This window comes from Botrytis sinoallii (assembly GCF_014898435.1).
Source record: "Botrytis sinoallii strain Bc 23 chromosome Unknown BSIN_001, whole genome shotgun sequence".
In the NCBI taxonomy this organism is placed as follows: domain Eukaryota; kingdom Fungi; phylum Ascomycota; class Leotiomycetes; order Helotiales; family Sclerotiniaceae; genus Botrytis; species Botrytis sinoallii.
The window spans coordinates 1,419,863-1,434,253 of NW_024066028.1; the positions used below are offsets into that span (position 1 = coordinate 1,419,863).

Below are 14,391 nucleotides of genomic sequence, written 5' to 3' on the forward strand. Positions count from 1 at the left end.
TTTTAATGAAAAAAAAATAGGTCGATGAAAAGCGCTGATGCCGAACACAGAAACGATGAAGTCCGCAGAATTGGGCTTGTGATCGAATGCTGATGAAATGACCGATAAAATTGGGTCAATCAATACAAATTGTGGTACATGTGAAGGTTTTGTGTGATATGATGTCCGAGATCAAGACGTAGATGATGCAAGGAGTGAGGGGAATTCGAACAAATCCAGGAAATTTTCAATTATTGCATGACGACATCTTGTTGATATGGTTGTTGCTGATATTGTTGTGATTGATTATATTGCATCTGAGCTTGAGGAGTTGGGGTAATCGGACATCTAGGTGCTGAAGTTTGATACGGTTTGATTTCATTTCCATTCCCTGTACCAAAATATTCTCCTTCTGGGGTGATTGGTGGCGTGAGGTAACCATTGATGACATGTTGTCCATACACCTTCTGTGGGGTGCTATACACATCGTGTTGTTGCATTGGCTTCTGGTTAGTGGTTGGCTCAGCAGGTGGAGTTGGTGGGGTGACATGGCATTGGCTCATAGCTGCTTGTTGGAGAAGGAATCGTCGAAGCACTTCAGAGACTCTAGACAGGTGTGGGGCAGCATATTTCCTCGCAAGGACGGAAGATGGTTGGTTGAGTTGTCGAGAAAGACTGAGCATCAATTCCGAATCGACCTGTCCATAGGTATCCATCTCGGGGCATCCAAGGATATCTCTCGAAAGTGCTAAAGATGCACGAGCCATTGCTGAAGGTTTAACTGAGACGAATTCTTTGTGATATAAAGCCATTTCACAGATGTACCATGACATGTGCTCGACGGTCATGTCTTCATATTCAGGTCCTTCCAACAAGGCCAATTGCAACCAGCTATCAACGGTAGGGTGACCAATCATCCATTCCAAGGTGTTCAAGACGTGCCATTCCATTTGTGTGAACATCTCCTCGTCGTATAACGAGCAGCCCATCGACTTTAGTTCTCTGATCATGGGGACGCGTTCCTTTTTGTCTCCATACTTGGCAGCGATGAGAAGTGCAGCACATCCAACCAATTGATAATGTCTCTTGTAGACAACACGTCGCGAGCAATATCTATCGAGAAGGTTAACAGCGAGGTGAAGAGTTTCCGGAAGAAGTTGAAATGCAGAGTGGGCTCATAAGGAGTCGATGAGATAAGGCCTCATGAACCATTGAATCTCCTGTTGAATTTCTATCGAGGCAACGTCCGGCATAGTCGCATCCTGTGGAAAATGTTAGCATCAAGTCACATACAGCCAGTAGAATGCAGAATAATTGACCTCCATCGATGCCATGTGATCAATGATATCATCCATATAAGCATCGCAAGCTTGTCTAGATAATTCATTGGCCATGGCTTCCTGCCTCCGTCGACCCATCATCTTGATATATTCTTGAGAGTTTGGTCGAGGTTGCTGTTGCTGCTGTTGTTGGAAAGTATTATCCTCCACGAAGAACGTGTCACAAGGTTGATTGTACGACATGTTGTAGGTGTAGAAGGTGATTTGAAGTTGTAGGTACTTTGGTGGTTGGTAGTAGGGAAAGAATGGACGTCAAGTTCTCCAGGAGCTTCGACTTGACAGTGGCTTTCGATAGTCACTGGATTGCTGTATTGTCGATTGTAAAGAATGTGCTGTATGGTTCGAAAGAACGATACGTTGGTGTATTATTATTAGAGAGTGTGTGTGGAACTATAATTCGAAAATGAACGACAATGGCCTCTTAAAAAGGATGGCGAAAAACTGTAAAGCTGAACCTTTAAAAGTTGATATTGGTGAGGTGGCAGGTGAATATCACTTTATAAGATACGGTGGAAATTCTAGTGAATTATGGGATTAGCGAGACTCTCAGCCGGAAGTGGAGTAGATCGTGGAAAAGGGAGAAGCCTCATCATATGAAGGTGGAGAAGGAGAATGCTTCTTTGGTCATCAAAAACGCATGAAGCTAATGGTATTGTTCGTGGAGGGGGGGGAGTCGAGTGTGAATTTGGAAATTCAAGACTCACCAAGGTAGATCCCTCTTGATGGAAGACAATGAGAGGATAATGCGTAGAAATGTTTTTCGAAGATATTCTCCGCCGAAGTTAAGATAGGATGAACGAGTAAACGTCTCCGATCTTTGACTATCTTGATCTTGCTTGAAATATTTGGTGTAATTACGTGCCGAGTATTGGGTTGAGAGGAGGAACGTAGAGCTTTTGTGGAAGAATGTTCAAGGTGAGATGAGCGAACGTTGGCATGTAAAAAATGCTAACTAAGTAAGGGGAACCAAGAGTTAAAATGTTAGTCAATGCCTTTCATAAAGGATTTTGCTTGTTTAATTGGAAGGATAAGGAGATTTGAAGACAAGACTTTTGCATAAAGTTCGGGGGGAGGGGAGGGGGGGAGGAGTTCAAATGCTCACCTGGAATTGTCGAGTATTCTTGACTTTCAATTGTGGAGTCAAATCTTAAACCTCTCTAACTTTTATAAAAAGAGTTGACGAGATTGAGATTGACAACAAAAGAGGTACCACTTGAAGATTATTGAAAAGAATTATTACTTCGAAACAAACAATACCGAGAATTGAAACAATTCGAGGGTATTCGAGATCGAAGAATGAGATTGGGAAAAGAATAGAACTGATCGAAACCTTGTTGGCAGAAAGAACACAATTTTTTTGGAAGATTGAATTTGTTCTGGTAAGTATCAAGAGAGATGGGAAAGGATTCAAGTCGAGAAGTGATTCGAGTGAAGTATGTGTGAGTGTGGGTGTGAGTGTGAGTGTGGAGGAGGAAGGAGGAAGGTGGTTTCGATTGCTGAATTGAATGATGAGACGACGATGATGAATGTCTTCAATTCGATCCAGAAAAGAATAATCTCGTGATTTTTGGACGAAGATGAGGAGGGGTGAATGGTGTGTGTGGTAGTTTCTTTCTTTCTTTCCTCGTAGAAAGTGACAGCTATGGACAGTCGAATGAAAGTTCAAGTGAAGAATATTGTGTGATGTGGATGTGTGTGTATAAGAAGTTGCAATCGAGCAATCTTCCAGCCAAATTCTTGCTTGATTTTTCAAATTTCTTCGAGCTTCAACATAACCAGGTGTCAATTATCAAATGACCTCTTTATGCCCGTCTATTGATATATGAAGTGAGAAGGACTTTCGGAGGAGAGGAAAAGAGAGAAGAAATTTGGAGAGAGAAGAAGAAGAGGGGAGGTTTGTGTAGTTCAAGGAGTGAAAGAATGGATCGAATGGATCTCGAGAGAAGGTTGAGAGTAATGGACCTTTTTCTACACCGTAAGAGGAATGGTATGAAGATTATTACTTTTTGACATGGGGGGAGGGAAGTGGAGTATTAAAAGCACATTCGTATGGTGCTTTTGCAAGTGGGGACGACTTTCCTCTTTGGGTTAATAGGAAGAATTATTGCTGCATCAAGAAAAGTATCTATAAGTAGAAGAGAAGAGGTGGAGAGAGGTAGATGTAATGTGTGATGTGTATATAATGTGTAAATTGTATATAATGTGTAATGTGTATATAATGTGTAAATAGTAAATAGTAAATAGTAAATTATACGTGATGGATCAACAGACAACAGACCGATAGATGGACCAAGATAATATCCATCGCTCTAGATTCCTCCTGCTTACCTAGATAGGGAAGTCATACAAAAGTAGGAAGTCTTATTATTCCTAGGTATCATCATCATCATCATGATTGTGACTACCTAGTACGTACCATACGTTGATTCTTTGGTCACATCTCCCCATTCATCATCAGGTCAAGAACATCAGACGAAAAATCCCTAGTCGGCGTTGTGGTTAGATGAAGCGACCGGAAGTATGTGGATGTGGATGACACTGGCTCACTGGATGTACGGAAGCAATTTGATGGTTCAAGACTTAGGTAGGTAGTCTGGTAGTGTAGATAGTGTACTGTGTAAGTAGGTACCTAGTAATGTCTTCTAAATTCTAATTGAACGCGCTTTCCCTGTTGGCAGCTGAATTCTACCTCTACCTATCCTATTGACGTTGTACCTACGTTATACATTATACCTGCATTATATCCTGTCTCTTCCATAAATTCCGGTAGAGAGTATTACATCCAGTCTTTGGTATATGCACAATTACCTCCCTCCTGTCTAACTCGCCATGGTATCAGAGGGAAGCGGATGTGTAAGCCATACCAAGAAGAGGAACAAGAGTTACCCAGGGCAAGTGCATCCATCGTACGGTCCGGGGAATAGATGGCAATGGCACGGAGGAAAAAGGTGTCCAAGATTTCAAGAAATGGCACGATTCGTATCAATTGATGGATGGGATAGGATACCCAGTAGGATACCCAGTAGGATACCCAGTAGGATAGGATAGGATACTAAATAGTCTTTGCAGCTGCTCCGGTCAGACAATGTGCAAAAGTCGCGTTTGCTTGATTCCATTGGCTCTGCATGATTTACGTATTCTCGACACTCTCACATATGATTTTTGCTTGTGCAATGGATTGCTTCATATTGGTTCCTGATCTCCTACATTTCCATTCCACCTCACTCATCAAAACACGCCCAAACGCGTCAAGGGGAAAAAAGTAATGACACTCTGACTATTGATCGGATCGCTCTGTTATAACCTCACCATCCCTCGCCATGTAATCAAATCAATAAATAAATTTAGAAACTTGGGCGTGCGCTTGGTATCACTACTGCAGAGCAAGCACACTGCACACTTCATACTTCACACACTCAAAGGAATAAATGGCCTGGTAAACTCCGCTCCACTCATATTGGAAGAAGTGCATGTACAGTCTACACAGATGAAAACGTGATTTCCATGTGACTAAACTGAATTTAGGTAGAGACTGGAGATGATTCCAACCAAGATTGGACAGAGTGTTTTATTAGGTCGGTATACTTCTTAAAAGCATCACGATAATATCAAAATTATATACTTCTCTCCCAAAACGTAGGAGGTGTAATTTGCCCAATTTCTAATGGCATACATCCTCCGTACATCTCTTTCCCTCACTCATCCCAGAACTCACATCCCCAGCTCAATTCAATAGAAGCCAGACATCCTTGAAAATCCATCGAAACTTCTTATACTTCGATTGAAATCTAACCATTCACACATCCTGGATTGACACGCTTGAGAATACCTGCATACATGCATCAAACCATGTCAACACAGGAAACAATACCATCAAGTTTGATTTGATTCATTTCTCACGGGCTCGAGATTGGTGTGCTGATCAATTTCTACGCTTTGCCATCTCCTGCATAATTCATGGATTTGTTACCATTGACTCGTTGATGTCTTTCTATATAGGGTATACCTATGTACATCACGTTGCAACGACAGAAGATACATCAGGGTAATGCACCTCTTTCCCCTATTCCTGAGTGCCTTGTCTGCAACGGAGGGCTGAATGTGCTGGTGATTGGGCAAATGACGAGGAGAACAAGGCAAACGCATCACACCTGAGCGCATCAATAATCCCTTACCAACAATTAATCAACAAGAAGCAATACGTGAGAATTCAGATCTCGCCCAGACCTTGATCATCTTGCATGTTTTGTACCATCAAAAAAAGAGACTTCCCTCAACCGTGTTTCAAGAGAAGTGCAAAGGGTACGGGGTAAAAGAGGGAAGAATCCCCTACCTGTGAAGCTCAGATGCAATATGAATGGACTAACCCTTTTGCGAATGCGTTCCGGAAACATATGGGTCGTATCTATGGTACTTTGTACACGATATAATTTCCAACTGGAAACCTTCCTCGTCTCCAGCTTATTTTAAGCCACCGGTTCGTTAGATCTCCGTTTGATTTGATCAGATCATTCCATTCGCTGTCCCAGGTTGGTGCAATCTCCAAACCGTTTGTATCTGGAAATTACCGTCGTCCAATGGCCTTATACTTTCGTCTTTCCAATAATTCAAAATTCAATACGCCGCTGAAATACTTCGGGGAGCTTCGAATGGGTTGGAATCAATCTGTCAATCAACGACCGTCCCCAGAACAAACCTTCTCCCACTATCAATTTGATATCAGTTGCAAAGCAACATCTAGTTTAGCAGTGTAAAATTCTCTAGTAACATTTGGTACCCCATAGCACAAGCATTAACTTCCTAACTTTAGATACCTCAAGTACCACTAACTCATAGCCAATTCTGTCCATCCGCCAACCATCCAAGTGATTACAACCAAACGGGAGATTTGGTTTGGTTGCTATGCTATCAAACTTTCCCACGCCACTAATCATGAAACCATTACTGCTTTCCAAGCAGAATTTCCACCATCCAGATCTTATTTCAGGCTTGGTCTTCAGTGGCCATACCCATTCGAACAGTCCTGTTTGTACCAAACGACGACCGGAATTTGGGGTAAGTTTAGTTTAATGCACAAAATACATGCACCAGACGATCATCAGGTCGACCAAATCATATCAATGGCTGGTAACGATGTACCATTATTTTCACAGTCGAGATCTTCAAAATCAATCCGACCCGCAAATATAAACCCGCCAAGACTCTTCAAACTTCGACAGCCCCAGAAGTAAACCATTTGATGCCAGAATGGTCCAAACTTCCTAGACTTTCATCCTCATGACCGTTTATCCTCAGCGAAGAATGGGGCTCTTTAATCTCTGGGTACACACAGACCTTACCTGGCATTTATTATTTGGCTGGGACATGTTTTGCTTTCAGTCTTTGAGATATCATTCCCCCAATCAGAAAGGAGGTTGAATGGATGAACGGCATGGCAAGACGAGGATTTAGATTGAAGAACTGATGGACCCGACAACTCGGTACATAAATATCGTGAATAGTGTTGATATACTTGGTATGCATTTTGGTACTTTATTCATAACTAGATATCAGGTCTAGTAGTGTCAACGGCAACCATTTGTACTAACCTCCCTAACTAGCGAGAGTCTATTACAGTACCGCACCTTGCTATATCAAGTAGTACCAATACCAGTCCCGCGCTCACGCGATGCCGCGCCGCTCCGCTCCACGAAAAACGCGTTCCTACCATTTCATAGCACGCTACTTTAAGGCCATTGTCCACACGCGATGACGCTACCTTACCCTAGACCATGATCCAAACGCTTTTCATACTCCACCCACAAGGACCTTCCTTCCTTCCTATGCAACCAGCATATCCTAATGCCCGATTCATTCCTTTACCTCTTCAATGGTCAGAGATGACATATCTGACAATATATCTGGTGATGTGAATGCAAATCAGGATACGCAATTGCAGAAATCAAGAAAAGAAACCATGGAACTTACGAAATCCAACGGAGATCTAGAAAAATTAAGGGTCCTGGGAAATCATTCCGATTCCTTCATCAATCAATCACACACGCAAATAATTTACCCATCACACCACTCAAACACCTCATAACCGCAGTCACCTTCCAAGGCCAGCGTAATGTCCGAATAACCCCCTCCAGGACTGTTCGCCGCTTGCTGTGTATGTACATTTGCTTATTTCCTTCGGCGTCAAGCGGATTCCCGGCACCTCGGCTGTACTTTTATGAACCTGCTCGTGAACTTCGCTGTGCCGTAAGCCCTCGGGATTACTTCCCAAGTTTTCTCGTAACGATTATTGAATTTTCGCAACTGCAGATGGATGTGTATCAGCTCGCGTGTCATTGGATACCTACGATATTGGACGATGGATGGGGAGTAGGCATCGTGAAGAGATTTTAAAAACTCTTCGCGAGGATCCGCTGTGCTTGAACAGAGAGTCTAGAGAGCCCCAGTCCGCCGTCTCTTTCTCCGCACGGAGGGTCGTGGGACGCTGGATTGGAATCATTGGATTGGTTCTTTCCATGAAAGTCCCATATGATGAGATGAAGGCATTCGAATAAATACGGAGTATGGGCTTCAGAGCTATCTCTCGTGCATAACTACCGTATGCAATACAAACACTAGCAAGAACGATTTCCTACGCCTCCGATTGGTGGGTTCCGCTTCACTTATGCTACTTGACTGTATCCCCACATTCTTAGTTGTTCAGCCTCATTTTTTATGATTTATACAAGTAAGATACATACCTATCCATATCCAAGACATAAAAAACATAAGCACGTAAAGTAAAGCTCGGACGGTGGTCACACAGACGGATTATCTAGCATACACTACTATCTTTTATCTTTACGTATTCGAACAACGCTGTTCCGGATTTTAGTCTCGGTCGTCACCCTCCTCACGAAATCTCTGATTCGGGAAGATTTGCATCGTGGGGTTTCCGCTGGCTTCCGTTTGTCTTGTGCTCTGTAGACTCTAGAGGAAACTTGTTTGTCTTGGGCGATCTCAATCTTTCAAGCTTTCGTTGCATTTTGCACAGAGGAATGATGAATCGGGTTGGATGCTCGATAGTATGATAGTATCGAGTGCGCGTTAGTTCATCGGCTCTTCATGGGTATGTCATGGTGTAAGTTGGTATTGGGCATTAGTAGCAGGATTCGCAACGGATAGACTTTGTGTCCTGCGAGGTTCCGACTGGATGGGAGATTGGACTATCACTATGACTATGACTATGGTAGCTACGATGTAAGATACCTATGTGATGTTATGTACTCTAACTAGCTTCTTCACAGCTAAGGGATGGGAGAAACTTAATTCTCGGATATTGGTCTTTACACTTGCAATCCGACCGTGTGCTGTGCACTATCTGGATTCTGTATGGGTGTCTTATCGTAGATACTGGATTGGCAAAGTCTATTGTAGGCAGAGCAAGATCAAAATCCTTCCTTTCTCCAGAACAAAAGCTGGGAGGTATGCAGGTAATTACAGTAGGTGATTGAACACCAATCGCCCCTCTCGAATCGCCTATCTCGATCTTCCCTCACCGTGTTGACAAATTTGCAAAATTCGCTTATGTACGGGGTATATTGGGTATGCGATGTGATGGAATGGATGGATGGATAGATGGATGATGTGTTTGTATGTATGTACATCGCATGTATATGTATGTATGTGTGTGTGTATGCAGCAGAAATTTTCTTCCTTCCGCCTGGATGGGGACGGTGGACGGGATTCCCAAATGCGTAGCAGAGGGATGGCTAGTTGAGATGAATCATGAGGGAAATGCCTTGGTCTTGGGATCGTCTCTTGACTACCTGGTATGATAAACTTGATAAACTCAACCACTAGTACGCCGAACACCTAAAGCTAAATGAAAATGTAAAATTCTCGATCAAATAGGTATATAATCACTAGAAATGGAAATGGAAATGGAAATAAAAATCGGTGGAAAAACATCCACTTTTTGTTTCGGTTTCAGAAAATTCATGGATCGAATTAGGCTTTATATGTTTTGGAATAGTATCATACGAAGTAGGTAAGTTGAGTTTACACACACACACACAAATAAGCAACATTCTGCATTACATACCTACCTACGGACTGAGGATCGGTTTCCGCCGTATAATCGCTCACCGTAGATATGCAATGCATAGAGTAGCTATTTAACACGTGCACTTTTGAGGTACTAGCGACGTGCAAAATCCACGCTCAGAGATCGGTGTACGCTGTACTGATAGCTTTGCATGAGATTTGCCTGGCCCTCAAGCATCTATCTACCTACCTGCCTTATTGATGCTCTGTAGAAGAATACCTACCTAGGTAGGTAGGTATCCTCACCCCGCATTTTGTGCTCGCTTACTTTCGGAGTACAGGTGTGCATAGCATAAGCTGCACTAAAGATATTGGTGGTGCAAATAAAGTTATGCTATTTATGTAGCGTCTATGCACTACTTATCCCCGTTTATATTCTCGAAATGTCATGTTGATATCATACCTACCTATCTAGATGATAGATACGAGTAGAACGAAGGCGAAATTCAATAATACATTTTCTTGCCAATTTTACACGCAAAATCACATATTAACACCGAGTAATCAAATTTAATCCGTATGATTTGTAAGGAGGCGCGGGTTCGTATTTTTGCGCAGTATTTTTTTGTCCGAGTTCATTTACGTGTCGGTCTTTGCCTTGCACATCCAATCTTCCATGTACACAATAGCCTCAAATCAATACCTAGGGCGCGCCGAAAATGCTCAGCCTTCCAAGCCTCAATTAACCCTCTGATGAAAGAAGAAAGAATCAGAAACCGCGGTACCTACCGGTACAAGACTTGGGTCTGCCCCGACGCCGCGGCGCGGCGGATGCGAAGGGTCGGTCGCGGAGTAAGGGAGAAATGGATAATGTGGCCGGGCAGATTCACATCGGTGCCGATGCGAGCGTTGCGCCGCCCCCTGGATTTTTGCATGCGCTGAGGTGGGAATGCTCCAAGTAGCTGCAGAGTTAGCATCGAATCTCACATCATTTGGAGGGTCTCAGCGAGGGCATTGTACATGCTACGTAGGGGACCCGAGTCTTACAACACACATACACTACCTACCTATCTGCGTAAACGGCTGTCGGAAGATGAATCATAATGTATGTAGGGAATCCATGAACCGAGACAGACAGATAGGAGAAGACATTCTATGATGAGATGATGTTGTAGTTTTTACCCCTATTCATTAGTAGATACTCTTGATTCCTGAGCCCGGAAACTTGAGCAATGATAGGAGAAGCTCAGTGTGTCAAGTACACACTTGATCTGCATCACTAGGGAATTCCTGGACAACCCCTCCTTCACCCATAGTATGTAGCAACCGCAAGACCGACTAGGCATATCCGAGTTGGTGCCACACAGCTAGAGACTCATATCACACCATGACACCCGAACCCAATAATCTGAATTAGTCCCCAAACACATTCCACACGAACGCGTGAACGCGTGGGAGTGGGAGACGTGATTTTTTTTCTCGTAAGGATGCATGTTGCAAGTACTTGCATATGCGGCTACTAATACCTTGGTACGCTGAGCACTGAGCTACGCAAAGTGCATGCAGCGTGGGACAGGAGAAACTTGGTTTGGGGCTGGCGCGCTTGGATGATGATGAAATGACTGTAAGGTTTGTGTGTAGCAGGATTTCGGATTGTCTTTGAAGCCTTGATCTTGTGTGAATGGTTTCTGGCGTGGTGAAAATGCGAGGCGCGGAGCGCGATTCATCTTAGGATGGATTCGGTTAGCACATGCTCATCTTGCGGGGTGAATGCATCTCTGGTGATGTCGACTTGGATTGATAAGGATAAGTTCCAGGGGAAATTCGATAGGCCTCGGTGCATCTAAATCTTCAAATCTGTTGAAAGTGTATTTTGGATATCTCGATCAAGAATCGAAAATGTGACCTCGATTGCCGATAGATCTATGTACTATGAACGACTGATCTGCGAAATCATCATGGCTCTTTTTCTGAATTTCTTTTTCCGTTTTTTTTTTCTTTCTTCGCAGCGGGCATTTACCGGCGAGTTGGTAGGATCAACAAAGTCTTACGAGTTACGAAGCCGGGCGGAAAAGCAAAACCTGAGTGGACTCAGTGGAGGTCATCCCCAGAATTCATCCGGCTCTTGGACTTCTGCAATACGGGATTTGTCAGGTCGTTGCGCCATTTTGGATGGCTCTAACGAACCACTGTCAAAACTCATTTGCATGAAGTGTACCGTTATGATACGAAATTGAAGGTTTTGACAAGTATACCCTATCCCTCAAGCAATTGACACGGGTTGAAGACATCTTCCCCACGGCTCAATAGTCTCGTGGTTTGAGTGAATAATGATATCAAGTGTGAAACCAGGCCCATCGACTGCGCAACTTTCCTATTCCCGAGCGAGTGATTCAGGCATACATCGAAACCTTATTTCGCAAGAGGGAAAGTGCCATATGAAGCTGTTGAGTTTATACGGTCTTTATAATAAGGTTCAACACAGGTCTTAAGATCATCGTAAGTGTACATGCAAGTCTTATCCCGTTTCTGTTACTGTGCCAGGATATCATAGTGGGAGACGGGACTGCGAACAGACACGCGAAAATAAGTGCCTAACACAATATCTCTAAACAGCTTTACATGGTATCAACCCAAGCATTTCATGCTAATTCAATATGTCTAGTTGGGAAGCACGAAACTGTCGCGAAACCCTGATCACCAAAAGCCTCATCGCGAATCTAACACGCTACCTAGTTCTCAGACTCTTTCGTTGGTAGATACGCAATGTTTAGGTAGTGTAAGTACGTACGTATTTGGGAATTACATTACTGTGTGTATGCATTTATGTCGTACCCCGAGCGAGAATCTTTGGAAGAGTATGGGATAGGGTAGGATAGGATAAGAGGATGCCAATAATACGGCTCGGCGTATCTCATCTCAACCTAGTGTGTTCCTTGTCTGGAATGAATGGGGGTTCGTATGGGTGGCGTTGTAAGGCTAGGAGGGATCATTATGGTTGGGAAATACTGTTACCATCTTACCATCATACCATGACCATGAAATGAGAACCGGAGGCTGCTAGATGTTGGTACTGGAATGGGAAGGTGTATATTTAGATGTGTGGTTTGCTTCTGCGAGTGGAGTGAGGTTCAGTTGAATACGACATTAAACGGAAAATTATGTCTAGAATTAATTCGATGGAAGTCATCCCCTTTTCCCAAGGTCTAAAGTGGTGGCTGTGGCTGGAAGATGACCCAAATTCCTGACTCAATTATTTAATTGGCCAATTCATTCATTACAGCCACACTTCTTGCAGGTATCACGTTCCTAGGTACCTCCTGTATTTCCCATCCCATCTTTAGCATATTTATCCCGTCTCGCCGTGTAAAATTGTATATTCCCCATCCTATCACAGAGTCTTAGTGCCTTGCTCAGGAGGCCCAGCTAGGAACTCATTGACACCAAAAATCCTACGACCCACACGGATATTGAATGCCATGCCTTGACTATAGTACCATACCTCATATCACGAAATGATTCTCTTGGTCTTTGCCACACCTTCGTTCCAACTCGCAGCATAAATCCATGAGAAACTTGCATAACCCCAGTCTGACGCGTGAAGAAGCAAAACGGGTGAGCACCTAGGTATCTCTAGAACGGAGAACAAGCCAAATAATACGAAACTATCACCAAATCTACGCGCTTCCTTGTGAAAGTTTCGAAAAGCAAATTACCGTACATCATGTATACATGTATGTACCTAGACGGTGCTAATAGAAATAAAAAGTCCTATCGCCCAGAAACTATGCTCGCCAGGGTAAAGTTGATACAATTAGCTGGTTAGTCACCGATACATCCGGATTTCGCGTTCCTCATAAGTATCAAATATCCGAATCACAAACATTTCAATTTCCATCAAACACACTGCACATCTTTCTTGACTGGAATCGTCCTAGCGACTTCTGCTTCAAGAATCAATCATATGCAGTCACGTAAATTTCACCTATTGCCTATGCAGTATTAATCTAAGACCCCATCTCTCGGAACCGGAAGATCTTCATCCTAGTCTTTCGGGGCTTGCAGTGCAAACAAAATTGAAGGTCATGGAAGCTTTTTGATCTCATTCTAGAATAAATGTTTTATATGCGCAGGAACCGAGATAGTAAAAAGCAAAATGCGTGCAGATTGATTGATTTGATTTGATCGATTAATATGTGTTGTCAAACACCAATTAATCAGGGCATCCCTTCCCATTCTCTTTCGATGGATTGATGTAAAGGATGGGAATGGGGAAATAGGAGGAAATTGAGATTTTCGGGGTCCATGCAAATGTCATGTGCATTATGCATATTTCCCAATATGCATATCTGGAATCAGTATGACATACGCTGTACTTCCATCACGACTCCACTCCTGGGGCGGGCAATTCATTTCCTTGCATTTATTTCTAATTCTATCGTGAAGAATGGATAGACTGTGTAGAGAGTGATGGGGGTGGTGATAATTGCGCACGACAGCTCATTTCATGCATCGAGCCTCTTTTCCCCATTCCTCTGATCGACAGGACAGGACAGGCAAAGATTACGTGGTACAATGGGCATCGAGCAGTGGAATTGTAGGGCACGAAGTTTGAAAGAAGAGGGGTAGATCTCGGGTACGCGCAGCTTCTTCAGGGGTTATGGAGGTTGTTTGCGAGAGCTGTGGGACACATTGATGGGATGAAGGCTGGGTTGTAATGTATAGGTAAGATATTGTGCGTGATTTCCTGCGCAAGGTAAAGCAGAGGGGCGAAAAATCAAGAGGAAAATGTCTTTGCTTCGGTTAGAGAAGATGTGAAATCTTCGCATTGTTTGAAATACCCGTCATATCCGATGAGTGCATCGCAAACAATGCTTTCTCTTCGAAATCGATGGTCAGTCTGCCGCCTAGGAGTCTCTAGTAGCACAAACAATCTTCATTCCCGACGAGGAAACTTTGCATCTCTCTTTCTCTCTCTTTCAGATTGTCGGAAAGGTCTCATGCATATATTGGAAATTACTCAGTGGTACGATGTCCAATATTGAGGCCT

At 43.3% G+C, this 14,391-nt stretch overlaps 1 protein-coding gene across 1 annotated transcript; it reads right to left on the reverse strand.

The window, feature by feature from the left end:
• Positions 1–230: 230 nt before the first annotated feature.
• EAF02_000270 (uncharacterized protein) lies at positions 231–1,502 on the reverse strand (the record flags this gene model as incomplete). The annotated part of the gene is made up of 2 exons (XM_038896318.1): positions 231–1,092; positions 1,273–1,502. 2 exons carry the CDS (start codon positions 1,500–1,502, stop codon positions 231–233), a joined length of 1,092 nt encoding a protein of 363 aa, XP_038763177.1.
• Between the last annotated feature and the right edge of the window lie 12,889 nt (positions 1,503–14,391).